Here is a 26,245-nt window from a genome sequence, read left to right as displayed (position 1 = left end):
TTGAAATTTTTTATATGGAGTTGGGTTTTTCGGGGGGGGGTTGTTTTTTGTTTGTTTGCTTGTTTTTTTCAGATTTAAGGCAGATCCCTACCTGCTGTTCCTAATCTTTCACTGTGGCCTAGGAGGCCCTGTGTGCTCAACCCACGCCAGCCTCTCGATTCATTTTGTACCACATGCCCTGTCATCCACTCTAGTCTATCACGCCAGCCTCCTTTTGGGTCCTTGAACAAGCTGTGCTTGTTCCCATCTCAGGACTTTTAGGCTTGTAGCCTCCTCTTCCCAGGGCCAGCTTCACGGACATGTGACCAGTGCAGTCAGACTGCACCCTGCACTCAGAAAGGCTCCACACTTGTGGTTTAATGCGGAAGACAGAATAATACCTCCCTAACAAAGATGTCCACGACCCTAATCCCTGGAACCTGTGAATATGTTACCTTACATGGCAAAGGAGAATTAAGGCTGCAGAAGAAATTGAGGTTGCTGATGAGCTGACCTTGAGACAGATTAGCTCAGGTGATCCAGGTGGGTCCAGTGTAATCACAATGGTTCTTTTAAGTGCAATGGGGGGGACAAGAAGAGAACCAGAGACGTAGCAGCATGAGGACCTGGCCAGACATTGTTGGCTCTGAAGATGGAGAAAAGGTGCTTTGAGCCAAGGAATGCAGGTGGCCAATAAAAGCTAGAAAAGACAAGGAAATGAATTCTCCCCTAGAGCCCCCAGAAGGAATAAAGCCCTGCTGACACATTCATTTTAGTCCAGTGAGAACCATTTTAGACTTCTGACCTCCAGAGCTGTAAAAGAATAAATTTATATTGTTATTAAGCCACTAAGTTCTGTTTTTTTTTTTTTTTTTTGGCTGCGTTGGGTCCTCATTGCTGTGCGCAGGCTTTCCCTAGTTGTGGTGAGCAGGGGCTACTCTTCATTGCGGTGCGCGGGCTTCTCATTGCGGTGGCTTCTCCTGTCGTGGAGCACAGGCTCTAGGGCGCGCGGGCTTCAGCAGTTGTGGTGCGTGGGCTCAGTAGTTGTAGCACACAGGCTTGGCTGCTCTGCAGCATGTGGGATCTTCCCAGGCCAGGGATCGAACCCTTGTCCCCTGCATTAGCAGGTGGATTCTTAATCACTGCACCACCAGGGAAGTCCAGCCACTAAGTTTATAGTAGTTTGTTACAGCAGCAATAGGAAACTAATACAGAGTAGCTGTCTTGAAATTCTTAATTTTATCTTTGAATTTGTGTTTTTCAAGTGAAGCCGAATGGGACTATGGAGCATGCACTGGGGGACTCAGCACACACACAGTCCCACCTCCCCGGTGGGTTCTCAGCTGCCCATTCCTCACCCAAGCCCAGTACCCTGGCCCCATCCAGCCTCCCCACAATTACAGCTGCTCTCCACCCAGCATGGCAAACAGGTCATGTTGGTGGGAGATGTCTACATTCTTCCATTGCCCTTCGTCCCTACTGGGGGCCTGGGTACAGGCATAGGAAGGATCGGGGTCTAGCCTCACCACGACAAGTTCAGCAGGTGACTCAGCAGGACTTCTCACTCATGCCCAGTCCAGAGCCTGAGCACATCCCAGCACAGAGGCTGCAATCCCTTGGGAGCTTCCCATCCACTGCGGGTTGGGGCAGCAGGGCCACAAGAAGGGGAAATTGACTTCCCACCCAGCCACAGCCCTGCATTGTCATTTTGCACTGGGCCCTGTAAATTACATAGCCTGCCCTGCCTCCTCCTCTAACAAAATTCTCCCAGCTCTTCAGTTGCTGGTTTTTTCATCACTTTTCAGTTTCAACTGAAAAACCCCATGTAAGAGAGCTTTTCCAAAGCCCAGCTTCCATCACTCTTTATCCCGTGACCACGTTTTATCTCTTTTAGGGAACTCAGCAAGAGCTGACATTACCTTGTTTACTTACCCCATTGAGTCACTAAAAAGTATTCACTGAGCCCGTTGTGTGCCAAGCACTGTTCCAATACAGCAGCAAGAAAAACAGATCAAGTCTCTGCCCTCCTGGACCAGACACTCTTGTGAGTGCCATCAATTGCTAATGATCTCCTATCCCCTCAAGAATAGACCATTGTACACCCAGCACCTCACACAGTACCTAGCTCATAGTAAGTGCTCAAAAATATTTACTGCACAATTGACTGTATGAATGGTGAGTGGCCCAGGTACTCTGGGCTGTGACCGGGCATAGCACGGAGACATCCCTCTTCATCCTATAGAGTGTGGGGCATGAAGAGCCATCCCAAAAGCAAGAAACTGGAGGGAAGGAGAGGCCTGGAGACAGACTGGGGTGGGAGGGGGCAGTGCCCCAGCTCCCAAACCATGCTGCCTTAAATTAGCTTCACATATGTCCTGCCATTATCTGTCAACAGTTTATTTGTATATTTAAGTGAAGTTATTCTGCTAATTGGACATATGTCTCACGGTTCTACAAGGAAAAGTCTATTAAAAAGTCTTGCTGTAACAGGGAAGAGCTTTGAGGGTAGTTTTATTCAGGAACAGGAAAGGAGCTGAGTGGATTTTAATTTGGTAGAAAATAGCTGCTTGGGGCCAAGACAGTGAGAAGCAGGAAATCAAAATAGGCTATTAGATTACTAGTGTTGTTAACAACCGCCTCCATCACCCTTACAGCTGCAGATTCCTTCCAACAACTTTATTAGTTGTATTATGGCCTTCCATCTACCCCTGCTATTCCAGCGATTCCCATTTTGGAGACGTGGCCACTGAGGCAAGAAAAATGCATCTCGCCCAAGCCAGTATGAGTGTGGCCTCATAGCCCCTACGGCCTCACCTCCCAAGCACATCAAGGTGCGAGAATTTCTGCATCTGAGATGAACAGCCCAAAGGGTTTCAGGAGACGTGGTGGAGGGTCGAGGCGATAGGAGAGCGGTAGAGGAAAATACTGGTTTGTCAACTCTCTGATACAGCAAGTTAATCCATGCCTCGACTGCTGGCCTATAGGAAGCCTAGAAGCTCATCCAGTCCAGGAGACAGAGCCAGGAAGTTGACTGGTTATAGGCACAGGCTCAGGGGCCACCTATCTGGGATTAAATCCAAGACCCTATAGTGGGTTGAATGGTGGCACCCAAAAGATATGCCCATGTCTTATTACCCCCAGAACCTATGATTATAACCTTAATTGGAATAAAGGGTCTTCATAGATTTAATTAAGAATCTTGAGATAAGAACACCCTGGATTGCCCAGATAGGCCCTAAATCCAATGACAAGTGTCCTCAGAAGAAAAGAAAAGAGAAGACAGAGGCAGATATTGGAGTGACGCAGCCACAGGAATGCCTGGAGCCGCCAGAAGCAGCAGGGAAGGATTCTTCCCTAGAACCTCCAGAAGGGGCGTGGCCCTGTCCGCACTTTGTTTTCATTGTTCTGGCCTCTAGAACTGTAAGAGAATAAACTTCTGTTGTCATTGGCCACCTAACTTGTGGCCATTTGTCACAACAATCACAGGAAACTAATATACCTGCTTACTAGCTGTACGCCCTTGGACAAGTCACTTAATCTGTTTGTGCTTCAGTTTATCCATCTGTAAAATAGGGATAACAATGATAGCATCTACCTCGAGGTCATTGTGAAGTTAAAGGAGACAATACAGAGAGAGCTCTCAGCACAGTGCCTGTCCCGTGGTGTTCAGTCAATGTAAACACTTGCTCTTAGCATCAGAAGCCCACCTGGGGAAAAAAAAAAAGAAGCCCACCTGGGGAGCCCATTTTAAAAAATGGGTTCTCCAGGCTTTACCCCAGAATCACTGAAAACAAATTTTAGAGCACAGAGTCTAAGAATCTGTACTTTTAAGGCTCCCCATCTGACAGGTTAGAAACCATCCGTGAGCTCCACAACAGAGTCTCTGCTGTTTCTGGAAAGCTGCCCTTCCAGATACAGATTTCACATCTGTCCTTGGTAACCCAGTCCAGTACTAAAGAACCTTAGGGGTAGGGAAGTCCTAGCTTTTGCCTACTCCTAATCCCCCATCACGCAGCTTCATTCCATTTCCCTGCAGAGGTAGAAAGACCTTGGTCATGGTGAAAGCACCCAGTCCAGGACAAGAAAAGAAAGTGCAGGGAGGTTTTCAGTGGAAAAAGCAATCAGCAGTGAGAAGCCCAGCCATGGTTAGTCTGGGATGGGATCTGAGATGAGCAAAGACAGACTGCAGTTGGGGTTTCTCCAGCTCCTGCCCCATTACGTGCAGGATAAACCCTCAACACAGCACCATCTCTGGGGAGCAGGGCCCTCTGCCTTCCTCTGGCCACTCCACAGAACCAGGTGGCAGGGGCAGTTGGAGAGCAGATCTGCAGCAGCAGAAAGCCAGCTCTGAGTGTCAAGGCAGCCCACGTAGGCAAGGGAGCTGCAGACACTGCAAATGAGGAACTGGCTAATGGTGATAATCGTGCTGATCAGGATGAGAGACGCCCAGCACAGGCAATGGCCTCCCATCACCGGAAACCCAGGGGCTAATTTTGTTGGGGGGTTTTGGGGGTTTTTTTGGTTTTTTCTGATTTTGTTTTGTTTCAGCTGTGGCCTTTGGAAAGGGATCACTACTTCTGAGCAGCAGGAACAAATATCAGCCCATCACATAGCTTCAAGCCCGAAGCAGCCCCAGGAGATAAACAGGGTGAGCTAGGGGAAGAGGAAAGCTAGAAAAAGAGGAGCCAAACCCAGCAGGGGAAAGACCGAGGCAATGGAGGGCGCAACCCAGAGTCTGGCCCAGCATCTGCTACTGATGGTGCAGTCTGTGTTTCTCTAAGTGTGACCTGGCACCAGTGTAAAAAAAAAGAAAAAGTGGTACAAGAAGCAATTTTGGGTGGTACCCAGAACACGTCTTACTTGCATATGCATTAGACCCCAAAAAAGCAAGCTAGTCTATCAAACCTGCAATTTCACAGATATGTTTGCTTAGAACGATACCAAGTAAAGGAAAAAGAGTCAATAAAATGAAAAATATCATACCAATACATAAATAGTTGGGTATAAAGAAGTGCATGGGAGGGGCTTCCCTGGTGGCACAGTGGTTGAGAGTCTGCCTGCCGATGCAGGGGACACGGGTTTGTGCCCCGGTCCGGGAGGATCCCACATGCCGCGGAGCGGCTGGGCCCGTGAGCCATGGCCGCTCGGCCTGCGCGTCCGGAGCCTGTGCTCCACAACGGGAGAGACCACAGCGGTGAGAGGCCGATGTACCGCGAAAAAAAAAAAAGAAGTGTATGGGAATGACAACTGGTTACACAGGAGGAAGACTGGAATCAGAGAAGAAATACCTAGGGGTCTACAATTATATGGGTAAGGTATCTTTTCTGAAATTGAGCAGGGAGTGTAAGGGTGATCACTGAATTATTTTTTATACTTTTTTTTAGGTCTTATATATTTCACATGTTTTTAGAAATATAAAAGGTATGCAGGCATGGCAAAGTGGGTACTGTTATGGGCCATGGTCCATAGGTCACTGAGAAGTCCAGAGCAACCAGGAAGACAGCTTGGCATTTGCGTGGTCTGCCTGGGAACTACAGAGAAGCCACCGCACAGTGGGCCCAATCTCCTGGGCAAGCTCAAGGCACACCACATTTTCCCCCAGGGTCCCCACTAATGGGAGTGGACCCCACCAAGGCTTTCCCCAGCCCACACCAAGGCCCAAGAGCCTCCTGCTGTGTAACTCTCTCTGAATCAGAAAGACTTTGGGGTCAGGGCCACCGCAGCAAGTTGTGTAGGTTTGCAATGCAGTATGCAGAAAGATCTGGGTATGCAGAAAACTGAAAAGGAGGTGCTAGATTCAGTAGCAGACTCTGGTCTCCCTACTCCACAGGCCTGGTCCTTAGATGACCCAACCAGAGCACATTAAATGCAGCTCATGCTCCTGCAGAAATTATCACAAACTCTGAGAAAGCCAGTCACCAAGACAGCAAGGATTCAATTTCCCTCCTCCTCTGTGCAGAATACTCTCAGGCAAATATTCCATGATGACAAACAAAAGCAGTAAAAGGGGATCTGAGGGACAGAATGCATTAAAACTCCCTGAAAAGCGTCCACGCCAGCTTGACAGACACCAAACGTGCAAAAGGAACAGCAACACAATTAGAAAAGGCAACTCCAGGCCTTCTAGGCATGGACCCCCACCCCCCAGGTGGGGTTAGCAGCCCCTCCCACGCAGGGCTCCTGCCCACCACGCACGCCCCACCCACCCCGATCCTCCTGGCTAGGAGTTAGCTGCTGTCAGGGGCCAGAGCTAGAATGAAACCACATTGATCTTCTGCAACTGGAGATTTAACGTCTGGTCCCCCCACTAGACTGTGAGCAACTGGAGGGCAGAGATCGAGTCTTATTTCCCTTTATATCCTCTGAGCCTGAGCCTGACGCAGGACCTGGCACACAGCAGGCTCAGTTAACATTGGTTAAAATAACAGGTGGATGGAAGAATGGTGAACACGTGTCCTGGTTTGGCCAGAATAGTCCCAGGTTTCAGAGAATATTCCTAAAGAGTCAGACGCTGCTACAGTTCCCCTTGCAAAGCAAGAAGAGCTTTAAAATGCTTGCTGAGTTATCACACTCTCACTAAGCTGGGAGTGTGGTTATCCTCAAAACCAGCGGTTGCTCAATAGCTTAAGAGTTGAAACTCCCAAAGCAGTCTACTGATTCCTTTGGAGGGTCTACACTCCCCTCCACTGGGGAGTGCAAAGTCCAAATATTTGTTGAATTAATAACTCTTTGGGTGATGGGTTAAATAAGTAAAGGAATCCCAGGGAGAAGGCTCTATTGCCCTTCTCTCTCTTCCTCTGTGTTTCCCAAGCCCACCCCAGGCAGCATCACAGCCTCAGGGCTTGCACCAGAGGGCGCGGACCATGGGGAGAAGCTGCACAGGCATCTTTGGTTCCACTTTCTATCCAACTTGGTGCTTTCCCCCAGGTTGCAAGTGGATAAAAAGGGAGACAACCAAGTATAAAGTGCAAAGAACATGAGATTGGGCAAGATCTGGATGTCCAAGACCAAGTCTGCGATCTGCCAAGACCTGCAGGGGGCTGGGGGGGTGCCTGAAGAAGTAACACCCTGCTCTGGGCCTCCAGTTCCACATGTGACCATTAGAGGTTTGAGTTAGCTGATGCCAAAGATGTCTTTCCCAAGTTCAATGGAATGATTATAAATAGCCATCACCTTCCCTGAGCTCCTTATTCTGCTCCTCTGACCAATACCCACTGGTCAGAAGTGGAGTCCATTTTCCCCCAAAATACCCTACCACATGCCATAATTCTAAAGGTAGACAGCACATGACTCCTCCCTCTAAATGCAGATTTCAGTAATGCTGAAATTGTCAGCCCCTATTCAAGCCCGAAGCAGCCTGTGTCCCTATCCAAGGTCAGGTGTAAAGGTTAGCAGGATTTAATGGGCACAAAAGGTTCTTACAGCAAATTTAAAGCTACCTCCCCTTCCGAGGGTAAGTGCTGCAGGTAAGCCTCCTTTCACTAAGTTTCAGGCAAGCACGTGGAGGGAGCCCCATCAGAGGTGTAAGGCTCCTGACCTCTCTCTTCCCTCTCCCTCCCTCCCTGTGGGAGGAGGAATCCTCAACCGGATTGGTGAGTTTGGGAGAAGAAACAGCTCACCTCTTCCTCTCTCCTCCCTTTTGGGATCTGCAAACCTGCAGAACACTGGTATTCAGTCCCTCCCTGCCCTAAGAGGCAGGCCCCCATCTGAGAGGCTTGTCCTGCCACGTCTGTGCCTGGGTAGGCAAGTCTATCAAATTCAGGGGTGAAGTTCAACAAGCCCACTTGTTCACAGGCCCAAGACATGTGATCCAGCCAAACATTTACCAGTAATAAAGCTGACATTTTGATCTCTACCTGGCAGAGTCCTGCATCTCCTTGGTTCTGCTTCTTGGGCAAAGAGGAAAAGAGTATTTATATCTTTACCTCCTAAGCCCAAATATTTATTAAGTACCGTAGTAACTAATATAACGCACACATACTGCACACCTGAAGCATCCCAGGAAGCATACCACAGGAGCCCAGTGACCTGCTCCATAAACAAGAAACTGAATTCAGCTAAAGATTCCCAGTCACAGCAACAATCAAGGTCCCCTCCCTATATTAGGACTCCGATTAAGAAAGGAAAAGGCACATGCGATTTCTCTCACTCTCTCACTTTATCCTCTCCACACACATACACGTACACACACACACACACACACACACACATACCACTTTTTTATTCATTGTCTAACTCAAAGCAGAAGCTCAGAAAATATTCAGTAACTGATGACTTTAAGCATTCTCATTCATTAATGGCTTAACAAAACTTTACTCTAGAACTTTCCAGGGCTCCCTACTGTCCATGGTATAAAACTTGGCCTTTAGTCCCTCTGCAACCTACCTCTAATTCTGTTTGCCAGTATAACCCTTCACTCACTCATAACCTAGTCTCCAGTTACACTGAACTACTCTCTGCTTCTTATAGACAATCGCCAAAATTTTACCCATCAACCTCAGCCCAGATCACCTTGTCCCCAATGCTACATGTTTCTATCTTATGCATCTATCCAAACCCAGCTCAAATACCCCCTTAATTCACCTTGAGCCACTCTCTCTGCTCTTGTATGCCTTAGGGGTGTTAACTAATTTGGGCTATACTAGGGTTTAACAAATAAGTGAATATATTGTAGATAATAGGCATTCTCACTGTTGGAGAAATAAGTTACATATAAGGAAAGGGAGAAGGCTATAATGAACTCTGTGAGTTTAGATTGAAATTAGAGGTATCAGCATGAGCTCATGTTTTTTTAATAGACAGATGTGTTTATGCATGAGCTAAGTATACATCCATATATTTCCTAGCTATGTCTCCTGGAAGAGCCTAGAAACAACAGCACCCCAGTAGCAACATGCATCCACATCTTGGTTTCTGAATACCATTCTCCAATAAAAGGAATCAGGGCTCCTTGGAGAAGTGACTGATTCCAGGGATTGGGCAATGAAAATACAAGATGAGCCTGGGGCAACTTGTGGTACCACAAAGTTAAGACAGTGCTGAAAAATGATGGGGCATATCAAAAGAACACAGGAGACAACCTGAAGAAGCTCCCAATGGCCGAAGTCAGAACAATTTGAGTGATAAAAAGAAATAATGATTATTTTGGACTCTAACCCATAGAATAAAATAAATATCCATGAGTTGATACTGATAAAAATAAACAAATAACTGATTGAGAAGGGACAGCTATTTCTTGTAGGATAATTCCAATTAATACATGTAAAAATAAGAAAAATAGAAAATAATTAACTTGTTCATTAAAATGGTAAGGAGCCATCAAGGCAAACTGTGCTTCTAGATCTCCTCTCTGGCTGGTTAAATAACCCACAGTATTTAATTAAGTAAAACTTCTCATCTCTGTTCTTACAAACTTAGCTGGGGCAAAGACCCACTTTACAGTTAGGGAAGTAGAGGTGTTGGGTGACAGACCAGGAGCTCTAGGTCCAAAATGGCTCACATTCTACCCAGCACCATCATTCTATCTCCTCATCCTCCATGGGCCTTGGAATTTCTGAATTTCATTTCTTTCCTTGAGTTACTGGTCCTTCTGTGACCTATCAAAACACTAATTACGCTTCCCCAAGAGTTTATCAGAACTCATTTGGCTGCAAGGAACAGAAAACTGAACTCAAAACATCTTAAACAAAAAGAGAATTTCCTGGCATAAATAACTGAAAAGTCCAGTGGTAGTCTAGCTTAGGACTCAAATATATCTCTCCACAATACTGGCTCCATTCACAGATGGGCTCTCCCCTCGTGGTGGCAAAATGGCTGCCAGCAGCTCTAAGCCAACATCTGATACTCTCAGGTAATCCAGCAGAAAAAACAGTGTCACAGGGGGGACACCCCCAAAAGTCCTGGAGCTGATTTAAGTTCACTGACCAGCACTGGCTTAGATACTCATCCTTGAATCAATCACTAGGGCCAGAGGAATGGACTACACTGATAGCCAAAGTCACATGCCCACCCTGAGGGTGGGGGGAGCTACACTCAAACCTCAAGGCATGTATATGAGATAGGAGTGGTTCCCCAAAGGAAAGTTTAGATGCTGCTCCCTAAAACAAGAATGGCTCCTGTGCTGCAAAATTAACATATGTCCACTACACCTCGACTCCTTGGTCAGAGTCAACTCAGTCCTGCCTCCTCCAGCCCATCGTCTGGACAGCTGTACCAGCAGTGACTTCTTTCTGCTTCAGGCACAGGCAAGTTCACACCCGTCCTTTCTGGGCACCAGGAGTCTCGTTCTCCAAAGCACCTGGGTCCCGTCCCACGCCCTCACTGCCCAGCAAAGTGCCACCGTGCCCCTAGAAAACACACCTTCACGCTGGCTCCCACCCCCTCTCGAAGCAGAGCTGAGTCACTGCGATCCCAGCCGAGCACTAACCTTGAAAGTGCTTCTCGAAGTCACTGCCTGCCAAGCTCCTGGCTCTGGCGCACTCCGGGACCTGGGGACACTGGCTTAACAGGTGAGATAATTATGTTTTACCCGTCACTCACTTCTTTATCAGTCTCACAGACCAGAACAGATAAGTGCTCCGATGCAAGAAAACACTTCTGCGGTATTTACTTGTGCTCTTTAGTGCTGGCCGGCTCTCCCTTCCCAGGCACAACTCCCAGGGACCAGCCTGCACCCTGTTATCTGGTGCCAGTCACCACGCGCTGCTGCTCTCTTGTCAACTGCCAGACTGTACTTTCCTAACTGCATTCCCCCAAGCTTCTCCAGGACCTGCAGCACCACTGCTTTCCAGATGACTTACACATGAAGGGCAACTGTCTTCACGACATCCATCCCCCTGTCTGCTCTGCAGATTCCCCAAGGCAGAGGGCTTGCCCCTGTGCCCTGGCCTGGACCTCTCTGCAAAACGTGGCTCTGGTGGGTTCCAAGGCCCATAGCATTGGTTAGATGGAGAAAAGGGGGTAGGGAAAAGCAGGGGGCATTAGGTCTCAGAGACAAGGACTTTGAGATCTTCCAATACAAACTAACATTTCATTCATTCATTCATTCAACAAACCTTTATTTAGGAGCTACTGTGTCCTGGGTACTGTAGTAGGTGCTGCAGAAGTGAAGATACACAACATAGACCAAGTCTCTTTCCTCATGGAGCATACCTTCTAGTAGACATCTGACTTAGTTTTGATACCTGCTTTATTTACATTTACATTCACAACACACTGTCTCAGATACTATCCATACCTCAGTAAGTGGTATAACTATCTGTAGTCCACAGACCCCAAAAGTTGGAATGACCTTCTCAAAGCCAAGGCACAAACTCAGGTCTTCTGACTACAAACCTTACTCTCTTTCTGGGGCCTCTCCCAAGGCAGGGAGCTAGCAGGGTACAGCCTGGCATTGAGACAGACATTAACTCAACTCAGTCCCAGGCATCACTGCTAGAGATAGGAGATGTAAAAAAGACAGACCCATCCCTGATCTAAAAGAATTTATGGTCTAAAGAGAGAGAAAGACACATAACCAACTATCATCTATGACAGGAATAAAGAACATAGAGTGGTTAAATACAAATACGAAGATCTCTCTGGAAAGATATACAAGAAATAATGATCACCTCCAGGCAGAAAAATTGGGTACCTGAGAAACAGGGATAGGAGGGTCATTTTTTATGTTCAAATATGATATATTTTGAATTGTGTACCATTGAATTTACTTCTCATTAAATGACACTGTGAGGATGCAATCAGCCAAATGCTGAATGTAGGAAATTCCACAGGATAAATGATCTGGTTTCTTCAACAAGCAAATAGCTCCCCCAAAAAGCAGGGAGGGGAAATATTATAGACTTAAAAAGATTTAGGAAACATCAGCCAAACATAATATATGAACCTTGTTTGGATCCAGATTTGAATCAACTTAAAAAAGAAATTTTGGGGACAACATGGAAGGTTTTTTTAAAAATAAATTTATTTATTTATTTTTGGCTGTGTTGGGTCTTTGTTGGTGCCCGCGGGCTTTCTCTAGTTGTGGCGAGCGGGGGCTACTCTTCCTTGCAGTGCACGGGCTTCTCATTGCGGTGGCTTCTCTTGTTGCGGAGCACGAGCTCTAGGCACACAGGCTTCAGCAGTTGTGGCATGCGGGCTCAGTAGTTGTGGCACACGGGCTCTAGAGCACAGGCTCAGTAGTTGTGGCTCACAGGCTCTAGAGCACAGGCTCAGTAGTTGTGGCTTATGGGCTCTAGAGCACAGGCTCAGTAATTGTGGCACACGGGCTTAGTTGCTCCGCGGCATGTGGGATCTTCCTGCACCAGGGCTCGAACCCCCATCCCCTGCATTGGCAGGCGGATTCTTAACCACTGCGCCACCAGGGAAGTCCCAAAAAGGAAGATTTGAATATGGACTAGCTACTAGAGGTTATTAAGGAATTATTATCAATTTTGTTAGGTATGATCATGGTACCGTAGTTAAGGTTTTTTTAAGGTCCTTATCTGCTAGAGATACATTCTGAAGTATTTACAAATGAAATAATATGATGCCAGAGATTTGTTTTTAAATATTTCAGCAAAAAATAATAATAAATAAATAAATGAATAAAGAAGTAAATGAAGGAATGAATAAATAAAGGGAAGAGTAGATGAAACAAGATTGGCAAAAGGTTGATAATTTCTGAAGCTGGATGACAGTTCCATAGGGGCTCATACTACTCTACCCTTATGGATGGTTGAAATTTCCATAATGAAAAGTTTAAATAAAAATTTAAAAATTAATTATTCCAGCCACCTAGGATGACTGAGGAGGTAAGTGTCACAGAGAAAAGGTATTTGAGCTGAGTCCTGAAGGATGACTAGGAATTTTCTAAGGGGCAAAGGGCCTTCCAGGCTGAGTAAAGATACACAGATCTATCACAAACCTCTCTCTGGGAGAACCAAAGTTATATACACTTGACCTCAAACTCAACTTACATCCCACACAAGTGCCCTCTTGCTTAATCCCCCAACTCTCTGGGACATGTAGACATAGCACCAAAATCAACCATCCTGTTCCAAATGAGAACAGAGTGTGTGGTCGGCAGCTCCACTCAGAGACCTACAATAGGCCCCGGCGTAGCCTTCAGAGGACAGGAAGGCAATTAACCTCTCTCAACTGGGTTTTGCCTGACAAGGCAGTTTAGAAGCCAGCTGAGTTATCTCAGGGACAGAGCCTTCATTCCTCCTGAGTCATCCCAGACGCGTGCCCTCCCCAGACATACACACCAGCCTCCCCAGCAGCACCTTATAGATTTATAACCTCAGTACTGGGGGGTCCAGCTTGACGGCAGCTTGGCAGCCCAGCCCATGGGCACTAAAACACGCCCCCTCCTTCCTCCCAAGCCCCCAGCCTCAATCCCTACACTGCCCCCACCCACCTCCAGCTGCACTCAGGAAGCTTGCTGGCTTTGCAGTCACTTCAGGACTTACCCAGGCCTGGTCTAGCTCAGATGGGTCCCACAGGTCCCTTACCTTGGATCGAAGCTGCAAGTATTCCTCTGAACCATAGGGGACACTCCTCAAGGAGGTAAGATAGTCGTAACTGATGGCAGCTGTCTGTGAACCAAGGAAGAGGAAGGCTTAGCACCAGACATCAAATATTACTCCTCTGTCCAAGGCCTGCAGCTGCAGCCCCCTGACACAGGTGGTATGTCTAGAGAAGCAGTCCAACCTCTAAGAGGCCCTGCTCCCAGATTTCGAGCTGGCTGGCTTCTTCCTGTCATTCAAGGCTCTGTACAAATGCTACCCCTGCAGAGACCCTCAATCTAAAGTTACCCCCATCCACCAGGAACTCCCAATTATTTATTATAGCAAACTACCATCCAAAATTACCTTGCTCATTTGTTTCCTTGTATATGGATGGTTTCCACTTCACTAGAAATTAAGCTCTATAAGCTCAGGGGCATGTCCTTCCTGTTCATCATCGTATCCCCTGCACCTTTCACAGTGCCAGGCTACTCTTCATTGCGGTGCACGGGCTTCTCGTGGTGGCTTCTCTTGTTGTGGAGCACGGGCTCTAGGCATATGGGCTTCAGTAGTTGTGGCACGCAGGCTTGGTAGTTGTGGCTTGCAGGCTCTAGAGCGCAGGCTCAGTAGTTGTGGCGCACAGGCTTAGCTGCTTCACGGCATGTGGGATCTTCCCAGACCAGGGCTCGAACCCATGTCCCCCTGCATTGGTAGGCGGATTCTTAACCACTGTGCCACCAGGGAAGCCCTAGATTGTTTTTTTGACCCATTCATGTGAACACTCCTCAGCCAGAAGGTCCTTCAAAGCTGCACCTGTAGGGGCTTCCCTGGTGGCGCAGTGATTGGGAATCTGCCAGCTAATACAGGGGACATGGGTTCGAGCCCTGGTCTGGGAAGATACCACATGCCGCGGAGCAACTAGCCCCGTGAGCCACAACTACTGAGCCTGCGCGTCTGGAGCCTGTGCCCCACAACAAGAGAGGCCATGATAGTGAGAGGCCCGCGCACTGCGATGAAGAGTGGCCCCCTCTCGCCACAACTGGAGAAAGCCCTCGCACAGAAACGAAGACCCAACACAGCAAAAATAAATAAATAAATAAATAAAATTTTAAAATATATACATTAAAAAAAAAAAAAGCTGCACCTGCATGGGACAGTTCGTTTCTACCCTTAAGACATATAAGATAATGCTAGGCCCCAAAAAGGCATTCAGCAAACACTTAGGAATCACTACATATGCCATGGCCTGTTTATCTGTTTGCTAATCTTGAGTCTATGACCCAGTTTACGTTAAAGAGCAGGCACTACATCTGAGCCAGGCTAGGAAGAAGACGGGACAACACTGAGTATTAAGGAAATGATTAGACAACAGCCCAGACAGACTGTGCATCAGAGTGTCTCTACACCGAGGGGAAGAAAGCATGGGCTCATCCTGCAGCAGACAAAGGAGGAAAGAAAGCAGGACGCATGTGGCACTCTACCCACCAATGGAGCAATTATGTAGGGCTGCCTGGAACAGCCACTTTCAGCAGAGTTAAAGAGGATGCAATCACACCAGAACGATGTTCCTGAACCACTGGAGAAAGCCTCTAACAGTCAAATATTCAATTCAGATTCTGTTAGTTTGGAGCTTGGAGGGGATCGGCAAAGTTCTTCGAGGCATAGATACTCAGAGCATGAGCCCTGCATCACGAACCATTCACGAGCTCACTGGAGGCAGCCCAAGTTTTCTGGTAGAATTTACTCAAAGCTGCAAAGCTCTCTTTCCATGTGTTTCCTGAGAAGACCGCCTCCTGAGTCTGTCACTAAAATAAGGTAAGGAGGTTCTGTAAAGGTAAAGGCTTCAGAACAGAGACCCCATGCAATACCACTCTGTTTAACTTCAGGATGCCAGAGGCTGTGTGAACAGGGATACAGGCACACAGGGGTGCACACCCATGCCTGTGCAACTGTGTAGTGGGAGCTTCACACGTGTAAGGGTACATGTGAATCTCCACATATGTGTGACTGGCAGGTACATCTGCTACATGTATGAACACCTGCAAGTAATACTGCAGTTCCTCTGCCCCTCCCAAAAGGTGAAGAACCTACCGTGGCAACTGCTCTGCCCACCCTGACAGCGCCAAAGTCGTTGAGGTCCAAGTACTTGTTGCTGTAGAGGTAGACGCCAGAGGCGGCAAGAGCCATGCTGGTCCACGAAGCAAGCTTGAGAGCCCTCCGGGCCATGTCCCCAGACCCTGAAGAAGGAAAGCAGAGGAAGAGGAGCAGTTAAGAGTTTCCCAGGTGGTCAAATTCAAATCTGGGCTCTGCCACTTAGACTGCATGATCTTCAGTCATTTCCTCAATCTCGCTGCACCTGTGTTTCCTCATTTGTAAAACAGGAGGATACCTACCTCAAAAGCTGTTGGGATAAGATGAGATCGTGTATGTGAAATGCTTAGCACAGTACCCAGCATAAGTCAACTGTCAAAGTCATTCTTCCTTCAACAGTACCAGGCACTGTTCTAGGCACTAGGGAGAGAGCCAAGAAAACAGACAACGTTCTTACAGTCTAGAGGGGATGACAGATCACAAGCAAACAGACATGTATTAGAATAGCAGCAGGTATTCAGTGCTGAGAAGAAGATCAAAGTGGGTAAGAGGAAGGATGACGAATATGTGATGAAGGATGCTGTTTTAGATAAGAGAAGCGAGTGCGTGTTAACGACTCTTACGGAAACTATGACTGGACCACTAAGCACACAAAGGCGTCATTAGCCCCCTGTGCCCAGGTCAGAAGTAACCACAGCCAAGATGGCAGCTGGTCAGAGCAGCCAGGTAAGCCCTCCACATCTGACTGATTTTCAAAATATTTATTTTAATTAGAATAGACAGCCCCTTTTCTAGACTGTAAGCTCCTTGAGGGCAAACACCATGGCTGTTACTACTTGTCCACTCACAGCCCTCCAGGCTGCTTTCTGGTTAGGGGCTCAAGGTCCACCTGCTGATTTGCTCCGTTTCACCAAACTCACACTCCCATTCAGTGGGACCAAGTGGGCTCCCGGCTCCCTTTCCCCACCCTACTTGTACTGCTCAGCGTGCCAGGTGGCTGCACAGACAGTCTTTGGGGCCACTGTAGCCAGTGGGCAGATTCCCCTTCAATTCCTAGGAATTCTATATCAGAATAAAGTCCTTGACCGCAGCTGCAGCTGCCAGTGGAGAAGTCCCACCCAGAAGGGCCACCATCAAGCCACCTGCAGCTGCAAACCCGGCACAAATGCAGCAGGAAAATTTAGGTCATCACCCTGTTTGCTTCTGCCCTGGACTCAGTCTGTGACCATCCCCTCCCTGCTCTGTGCCTCTGTTTCCCCTTTGTATGGAAACAATTGCTCCAAACAGCCTGGTCTGCATTTTCTTTAAAGTCTATCTTGACTCATGCCTCATAATATAGTCACAGATTTTTTTTAAGTATCCACAGGGACATATTTTTCCATTCTTTTACTTTCAACTTACACTTTATACTGTTTCTCTAAATAGCATATAGTTGATTTTGTTTGCATTTAACAGAATCACTTATGTATTTGGATTTAATTTTACCATCTTCTGTGCTTTCTATATTCCTACCTGTTCTGTTTCTTTTTCTCTCCTTTCTTGACTTTTCTGGACCCAGTTCTTTTTATAATCCCATTGTTTTTCCCTTTGCAGTGTTTTTTCCTAGCCAGCATTTCTAAAGTGTGGTCAGAGGAACTCTTAAAAAAAATAAATATCTATCTGGGTGCCATTTCAAAAATGTAGATTTCTACCAGACTCACGGACATAGAAAGCAAGCTTATGATTACCAAAGGGGAAAGTGGGGGAAGGGATAAATTGGGAATGTGAGATTAACAGATACACGCTACTATATATAAAATAGATAAACAACAAGGACCTACTGTAAAGCATAGGGAACTATATTCAATATCTTATAATAACCTATAATGGAAAAGAATGTGAAAAATAATATATATGTATAACTGAATCACTTTGCTATACACCTGAAACACTGTAAATCAACTATACTCCAAAAAAATAATAATAATGATAATGATGTAGTAAAGTAAAAAAAAAAAAAAAAAAAAAAAGTGCAGATTTCTGAAGTTCACCCCTTGGCCCACTGAATCATCAAAGCTGGGGGTAGGACTCAGGAATCTGCATTTTAATAAGAAATATATTGGGTTATTTTTATGCAAAGTTTGAGAACCACTCTTCTAAATATTTCATTTTTAATAAAGAGAGGCTTCACATGTTCAAATTCATCAGTGAAACCATGCCCCCTTCCAAGTTTATCCTACCCACTCACAACCCCAGATGACTGCATTCACCCAACAAGGATGACTGCAGCAATTTTTTTTTTTTTTTTTTTTTGGCTGCATTGGATCTTCCTTGCTGCACGCGGGCTTTCTCTAGTTGCAGTGAGTGGGGGCTTCTCATTGCGGTGGCTTCTCTTGTTGCAGAGCACGGGCTCCAGGCACATGGGTTTCAGTAGTTGTGGCATGTGGGCTCAGCAGTTGTGGCTCGCGGGCTCTAGATCTAAGGCTCAGTAGTTGTGGTGCATGGGTTTAGCTGCTCCGCGACATGTGAGATCTTCCCGGACCAGGGCTTGAACCCGTGTCCCCTGCATCAGCAGATGGATTCTTAACCACTGCGCCACCAAGGAAGTCCCATGCAAGCAATTTTTTTTTTTTTTTTTTTTTTTTTTGCGGTACGCGGGCCTCTCACTGTTGTGGCCTCTCCTGTTGCGGAGCACAGGCTCTGGACGCACAGGCTCAGCGGCCATGGCTCACGGGCCCAGCCGCTCCGCGGCATGTGGGATCTTCCCAGACCGGGGCACGAACCCATGTCCCCTGCATCGGCAGGCGGATTCTCAACCACTGCGCCACCAGGGAAGCCCAGCAAGCAATTATTTTTAAGGGGATAATTTAAGAAACTCATTTCTTTCACTAAAAGCAAATGCTCTGGCCCAACTCCTGGGAGCAGTTCCTAACTCTGCAAGAAAGGGGTTTATAAACAAAAAGAATAAATTAAACCTTGCTTTGCAGTGTCCCCTTTCTTTACATCTTCTTTGTTTTATGAAAACTTCCTTACCCCATCCCTCATTCCTTTCAGATGAGAGAGAGCACAGTGGTTGAGAATGAGCACTCCAGAATCCAGTGGGCCTGAGTTTGAGTCCCGACACCATCACTTACACATTGGGTAAGCAGGGGCAGACTGCTAACTCTCTCTCAATCCCATGACCTTGTCTGTAACATGGGGATGATCATAGCAGTGCCTACTTGATGAGTTGGTGAGGAATAAGGAAATCATGCAAAATGTTTAGCAAGGTGCCACCTACACAGTAAGAACACAGTAGCAATTACTATTGTTAGGGAGCCTTGGACCAAAACCGCCCACCCTGGCCAGGCACGGTAATAACTACTTGCATGAGTTGTCTCACAACAGGAGGTCCCAATAAGGAGCAGGATACTGACAAGCTGCCACCAAAGAAGAATTGGGGAGGGGCCAAGAGAAGGGAGGAGACCCGCGCCCATAATACGTCCTGCCAACCTCCCAGAAACCCTCACGCGGGAAACCACCTTGGCTGAGAGATGCACGTGCCACCAGGAAGGACTCTGAGTCAGACCAAATATGAGCACAAAGATGATTGGCCAGAGACTACCCGGAAGGCTAAAACCCACCCCCACCCCACCCCCCCGCGCCATAAAACGTGAGACCGCGAGCCACGTGGCAGAGCAGTCCTCCTGGGTTCCCTTTCCCTGCTATTCTCCGTTGGAGTGTCCCTTCTCAATAAAGCCCTTTGTTTTGTCAGTCTCCTTGGACAATTTATTTCCGAGTTAGACAAGAGCCCACGCCCGGACCCTAGAAGGGGTCCCCCTCCAGTAACAGTATTACCACCACCGCCATTGTGGTTGTTGTTATTCTGTCTTCACCCAATGCCAGGCTTAGTAAAGGATCTTGTTACTCCCCTATCAACTTCTGCACGCCCCACTTCTAGCATCTTGGCAGTCCCCCACCTAGCCCTACCTTTTCATCTTGCTCTCTACACCCTCAGCCTGTAGTATTTTCTATCGAAAGGGGCAGCACGCTCAATGTCCCCTCCACCTTGTTTCTGCCAAGACACACGTTGCCAGTTGGACCTGGACACAGGCCTTAAATTAGGCTGAGTGCCCTCAACTCCTCACACACCTTCCTCCTTCAAGATCATCAGTTCGAAAAGGTCCATGAGGGGTGATCCAGGGACCTTCCTTGTGGGGTCTGCAGAAAAGCCCACACTAAGAAGGCAGTACAGAGCAACCGGTGGTCAGGAACTCAGCCTCTGGAGCCGGGAAGAGCCTCGGCTCTACTGCTCACCAGCTGTGTGACCGTGAGCAAACCACAACCTCTTAGAGCCTCCATTTACAAAAGAGGCTCTTGATAGTACCTACCTCATAGGGTCATTGTGGGAATTAAATGAGATGCTGCTTTAACAGAATGCCTACCATGCTCAGTAAATGAGACTTCTTCTCCTTATTGTTATTTTAAATTTCATTTCTTCTTCTCTGAAAAGCTGAAGAGCTTATATAGAAGAACTCCTAGCACTCAGGGACCAGAATTCAGCGCAACCTTGTACAATTAATAAAGGAGGTGGGAGAAACCCATCACATCTTGCCTGAACCATTCAACCATTCCCCATTCCAAACACTTCCCCACATCCCAGCCAACCTTCACTCTGCCACACAAGTCATCATCATCCTAACCCACAAGTGCATTCTTAACACTCTTACCTACCCACTCTCTATCAAAAAGTCCAAATTCTCTAGCAAGGCATTCAAGGCCCACCCCATTCTCATCCCAACCCACCTTTCCAGCTTCATCTCCCAAAATATCCCCCCACACGCAATCCCGCATTATCCCTCTATGAAGTTTTGTCAGCCAATCAGAGTTCCTTGCTCCTTCCTCTCTGGTCTCATTGTACACTGATTTTACCTCTAATAATCTGGCCCTATATCTGCCTCTTCCACTAAATGCAAAGGGCAGAATTCACTAATAAATAATAAGTGAGTAAATAAGTCTGCTAAAAAAAAAAAAAAAAGAGACTGAATGAATGAATGAGAGAGTGAAACTTTCTCCAGTCTATTCTCAACATGGAAACAAGTCAAACTCTGCATTCCTCTGCTCTAAACTCTCCAATGGCTCCCACCTCACTCAAGGTGAGGCAGGAGGGAAGGGGACAGGGCACAACCTTTAAAAGAATGACACAGGGCTTCCCTGGTGGCACAGTGGTTGAGAGTCCGCCTGCCGATGCAGGGGACACGGGTTCGTGACCCGGTCCGGGAAGATCCCACATGCCGCGGAGCGGCTGGGCCCGTGAGCCATGGCCGCTGAGCCTGCGCGTCCGGAGTCTGTGCTCCGCAATGGGAAAGGCCACAACAGAGACAGGCCCGTGTACTGCAAAAAAAAAAAAAGAATGACACAGCCATTGAGGATATGACATCAACTAGTTAGAACCAATTAGGCCCAAGATGGCAGAAGATTCGACTTCCAGTGGACCTCGAGCCTCATCATATGCTCATTGTGATACATTAGCTACATGACACACCCAAAGGCGCCATGACAGTTCAGAAACTGATCACAAACGGCCAAAAAGTGGGTGATGATCTAATTCCTGGAAATCCCCCCCTTCCCCGAAATGACTGGAATAATCCTCCCACTTACTGGCCTATGAAATTACTCAGCCCATAAAAACTAACCACCCCATATTTCAGGGTCTCTCGCCTTCTGAGACGGCCCACAATCTGTCTATGGAGTGTGTATCTCACTAAATAAACCTGCTTTCCCACTTAGTTCTCAGGCCAGAGCCCCCTTGCCTGCCTGCTTATATTCCTCACAAGTGTCCTATATTAATGAATCTACTTCTTGCCTATCACTTTGCTTCTCACTGAATTCCTTCTGCACTGAGACATAAAGAACCTGAGCTTCAGTAAGTCCTGACACCAGGTGAGTGACTTTAATTAAAAGACAGTGGGTTCGAGTCCCAGCCCGTGGGTTCGAGTCCCAATAGGAGTTTTGGCTGGATTCGAATCCCATCTGAGGTGCAATTGGGTTCGAGTCCCAATCTGAGGTATGTGGTTTCAAAGGAGCCAAGGCCTTGGCGTGACCTGAGAGGGCCTTCTTGATCTGACTCCCCAGTTCCCTCCAGGGTTTCAGGCCATTCCACTGTCTCCCCTTGCTCACTTCACCCCAAAGGCACCAGCCTCCCTGCTATTCCTCCAACACGCCAGGCACATTCCAGCCTCAGTGCTTTTGCACTTGCTATTCTCTCTGCCTAGAATAGGGCTCAGCGAACTTTTTCTGTAAAGGACCATATAGAAATATTTTTGGCTTTGCAGGCTATAACATCTCTGTTAGAACTACTCAACTCCGGCATTGTAGTGCAAAGCAAAAGACAGCCATAGACACTATGTAAAGTAACGGGTGTGGTCAGATTTGGCCTGCAGGCTATGGTTGGCCATAACCTTGCTTAGCACATGGAATAGGGGCTCCAAAAGTATTTACTGAATGAATGAATGAATGAATGAATGGGTAAACGATACCCTATGAGACCCGTACAGAGTCAGTAACAACACAGATTCCCAGGTGAGAATCACAAACTGGAGCTGCCAATTCGACAGCCATCCTCCTCCAGTCACCCCCAACATCCCTCCCAGACTTCCCTCCCCGAACCCCATCCTCCTCAGGTTGCACCATCCTCCAGGCCTGTCCCTCTAGGTAATGAGGCCACCCCAGCCTTAAGCCCACCTCTGAGTGGGGTAGCAGCAGCAAAGCAGACACAACTCCCAAGACCCAGTCTTCATGCAAACGTCCTCAGTAATAAAAGAGGTGGAAATTGAAAAACATAAAATAGATGATATAGGAGTCAAACTGTGTCTAAATAGACTGGAGCTGGAGTTTTCCATAAGGTGTCAGTGAGTGTTTAACATGTAAATGAGTTGCTTTCCTCGGGGTAGCAATTTTAAAAGACCCTGTCAGCCGTGAAATATGTCTGTCAATGAAAAACACCTTTCATTATTAAATCTTTTGCTAATGAATCCCCTGCCCTGTTCTGTTTACTTGCGTTTTTTGACTTTCACCTGAGTTGTTTCTCATAACAGCACATCCTTTTTTTTTTTGGTTGGGGGTGGGAGGGGGAGGTGCCTGGGGCCACTGGACCCTAAAACCCAACCATTAGATAATAATATTAGCAATAACTGATCTTTACACAGCCCTTTGCACTCATTATCTCATTAGTTATTCCACACAACCCAGTGAGGTGAGATAGATATTACTACCATCCCCAGGTATGAATGAGGAAACCAAGGAGCAGAGAGGGTGAGTGATTTGCCCCAGGTGGCTCAGCTGGTAAATGGCAGAGTAGACCTTCAGCCCTTTCTCTTTATGGCACGTGACCTTCCTGACAGGGACTCGCAGACCTCCAATCCCCAACATTCTTAACCCCATTCTCAAGTAACTGCATCAGTCACTCTGATTTCTGACCCTCTACCACCCCCAAACAGTGCCAGGCACAGGGAAGACACTGCTTCGCACCCTGGAAGTCAACAGCATGTCACACATCAACCAAAGCACCTCACTAGAAACCACCAATTCCAGGCTATAAACATTCAGGAGAGCTGTGTTATTGTCAAATCAAGGATGAGCATGGAATCCATCTCGCTGGACCACAGGAAACATACTAGCAAGCATTGAGACAAGGCAAGAGGAGAGTCTGGGAAGTTCTACAAATTAAAAGTTGATGGTCAAATGAAATTCCACCCTCTGTGCAGAACTAAATAGGGAACCAAGCACTTACTGTTCACAGGGCTAGGCCTTTTCAGCTACTATCCACCTGCTGCCTCCTCCCCAGGCCACATTACAGGACAGTGAGCCTAGAATCACCGCTCCCTGTTTGCTGCACAGGTGAGAATGGCCACAGAGGAAAGAATTTAGGGCTCCAATCCCATTAATCCCATAAAGTGACCACAGCTCCTCCTCCCATTTCCTAGAGAGACCGTTAGACAAACGAGCAGTATTTCTTTTGGTCTGCTCCCAAGACTGGAAAAGACCCAATAATACATTTGGAGACAGTGATCTGGTTTTCAGGGAAAATTGGTTACTGATGTAGATAAAAAGCAACCAAGTTGGATGATACCATCATGTTTCATATCAATGCTGAGGGATCATCTAGTTGACCTGAGCAGGTTTATAGCCTGCCCTGCCCTGCCCTGTAGATAGGAATGTAATCCAAATGTAATCACTCTCTTTCCTAGTGTTTGATGCCCAGAAGGTGATTCAATCAATATTGATTAAAGGAATCCCCAACTGATGCCGAAGTCCCAGAGTAGACAGGAAAAATAAATCTCATCCAGGCAAGGAATAGAATTCTCCACTTACTTCATCCAGAGATAGGGGGACTCAGGGAGAACAGTGGAAAACCAAGCACAAAGCGTGAGTAGCAGGTAAGAGGAGAAGAGTGAGTGAGATTGTAAGCAGAAATGTACGGTGCCAAGTGCTTAAACATCTCATGTAACTCTCACAACTACATCCTGGGGTGCATCCTATTACAGCTTCATTCTACAGATCAGGAAGCTGAGTTTTAGAAAAGGTAAAAAACTTGGCTGGGAAGCTAAGTGATGCAGCCAGAACTTGAATACAGGTGTGTTTGCTCCAGCCAAGAGAGCGCAAGGCGGACGAGAACAGGGCTTGCTGGGCCCTGAGGTGGGTCCCTGAAGTGCCTCTGATGTAGATAGCTAAACTGAGATGGCTTATTCAGTGAGTTGGGGCGGGGGGGGCAATGCATGAACCAAGCACTATTCTTGTCTTATAGGTCCCTTGTGTGACAAGAAAATAAGTGTATATCAGAAAGGGAAAAAATGTAAACTCTCCCAGCAGAGGTCAAAGTTTACATCCTGAGGGCTGCTGAGAAATGGCCAAAGATACAATATGACGTAACCCAGGAAAATTGACACAAGTGTAGACTACATGAAAATCTGTATATAATGTGGGGGAAGAAACAGTGAACAAAGTAATATGTACATGCTTACTAACGCTACCGAAGTTAAACTGGCAAGAGAGAACAGAAAGGCCCAGGACCAGGAGTGACGAGTTGGTGCTTTAAGTTCACAGGAATTTTTCCTACAAAACAGTGATACTCCAAAGTATGTTCCCAGACCAGCAGCATCCGTATATCCTAGGAGCATGTTAGAAATGCAAATGCTTGCTCCCCACCCCAGACCTACTGAATCAGAAACTTGGGGGATGGGGTCCAGGTTTCTGTGTTGTAACAAGCCCTCCAGGTGATTCTGATGCACGCTAAAGTTTGAGAACTACTGCTTAAAGAAAACGTGTGAAGGCACAGATAAAGTCTAATTCACTTTCAACTCCGCAAATATTTCCTGAGCAGCCACTAAGTGCTAAGGATCATGGAGGTGATCAATAAGTACTTGTTGAATCGAATGACTTCATAGTTAGTAGAAAGGAAATGCCACTTAACCTGGGGAGAGAGCTGTACTAGGCGTCTTCTATAGGCTGCTCTCCATACAGCGCTGTCATCAGCACACGTTTACTGTGCGATCCGGAAGCTCAGGGCCCCACCAAGCGCTATAGATACGGCGCGCTCCGGGGTCGCGCAGGCCCCTGCGGAGGGCAAGGATACCTGCGCGCCCCTGCTCTGATCCAGCCTGCGCTCCAGCCCCGGACACCTGCGCCTAGGAGCCCACAGACCACCAAGGCTGAGGAGGTCTGGGTGAACCACCTGCTGCCTCCCTCCAGCTCCAGCTCTACCTACACGCAGGACTGCGCCACGCTTCCGCCCAATGGTGAGCCAGGCTGGAGAGTCGCGGCAGAGGTGATGGGGCACTGCCAGTCACCCGAGTCACGTGGCCGCGCGCGCCGGGCCCCGGATGATAAGGTCACCGGCCCAGGGTTCCCTCCCGGCTGGAGGCCCCAGCAGAGGCGGGCGCCGGGCGCGTCCATACTGGCTTACCCGCGCCCCGCGGCCCTGGCAGCCCGGGCTTTGCGCGGGCCTCCGAGGAGCTGCCCCTACTCACCCCGTGGGAAACAGAGACGCGGCGCCCGGCTTCCAGCAGCAGCCTGGTGGCGGGAGTTTGCGGGGAACTTTGCTTGCCGCCACCTCCGGATTGCTCTTAGTGAAGCCGGGGCGCCGCGCGGCCTGCCGGGAGTTGTAGTTCTTGGTTCCCTAAGCCGCGGGGACAAGGGCCAAAGAACAGCCGCGGTCGCCCTGGACCGCTCCACCTAGGGAGGCAGAGGGGTCACAGACACTTGACCTGTCAGATAGCCTGTTTCTTTGCCTGCGCTGCGGCCAGGATCCTTCCTGAAAACTTATTTTCAAGAAGCTATCCAAATTGGTCATAGATTTATGTTCAGTAGGAGGATGGAGTCGTGGGTTTGTGTATTACAACAGGCAAAGAAGAATTTTACTGACAGTTGCTGAATAGTAAGAAAGTGCTGATCGATCTTAGTCATTTTATCCCCCATTCATTCATTGACCTCTATTTACTGAATGTTTGTTTATAAGATGTACTTTGAAGACAATCATCAGACCTTCATTCCTTCTACAAACATCTCTTGAGCTACTTCGTGGGGGAACAGAGATGGGGTGGAAGATTGATCTATCAATTCAATGCAATTCTAATAAATTTTCCAACAGGATTTTCTCTGGACGTTTACAAGCTAAGCTAAAATTTACATGGAAAAACAAAGGACAAAGCATAGCCTAAACACTCTTGAAG

At 47.5% G+C, this 26,245-nt stretch overlaps 1 protein-coding gene across 9 annotated transcripts in view; it reads right to left on the bottom strand.

Annotated features, from left to right (window-relative positions):
• ADCK1 (aarF domain containing kinase 1) overlaps positions 1–25,665 on the bottom strand; it is a 133,982-nt gene extending 108,317 nt beyond the window's left edge. For 5 of the 9 annotated variants that reach the window (XM_027120183.1, XM_027120184.1, XM_027120188.1 and 2 more), the window contains exons 1-3: positions 25,544–25,665; positions 15,558–15,703; positions 13,473–13,556 (exon numbers count right to left, since the gene is read on the bottom strand). In XM_027120183.1, the coding sequence (XP_026975984.1) occupies positions 13,473–13,556; positions 15,558–15,692 (219 nt within the window). In that variant the 5' untranslated portion in view covers positions 15,693–15,703; positions 25,544–25,665. Of the gene's footprint in view, positions 1–10,405; positions 10,480–13,472; positions 13,557–15,557; positions 15,704–25,543 lie in introns of those variants that run through there. The other 4 variants (XM_027120186.1, XM_027120190.1, XM_027120189.1 and 1 more) reach the window with 3 other exon arrangements.
• Positions 25,666–26,245: the final 580 nt, after the last annotated feature.

This window comes from Aethalodelphis obliquidens, unplaced genomic scaffold (assembly GCF_003676395.1).
Source record: "Aethalodelphis obliquidens isolate GAN/ISIS:26980383/991018 unplaced genomic scaffold, ASM367639v1 scaffold21, whole genome shotgun sequence".
In the NCBI taxonomy this organism is placed as follows: domain Eukaryota; kingdom Metazoa; phylum Chordata; class Mammalia; order Artiodactyla; family Delphinidae; genus Aethalodelphis; species Aethalodelphis obliquidens.
This window is presented reverse-complemented; position numbering and strand designations above follow the sequence as displayed.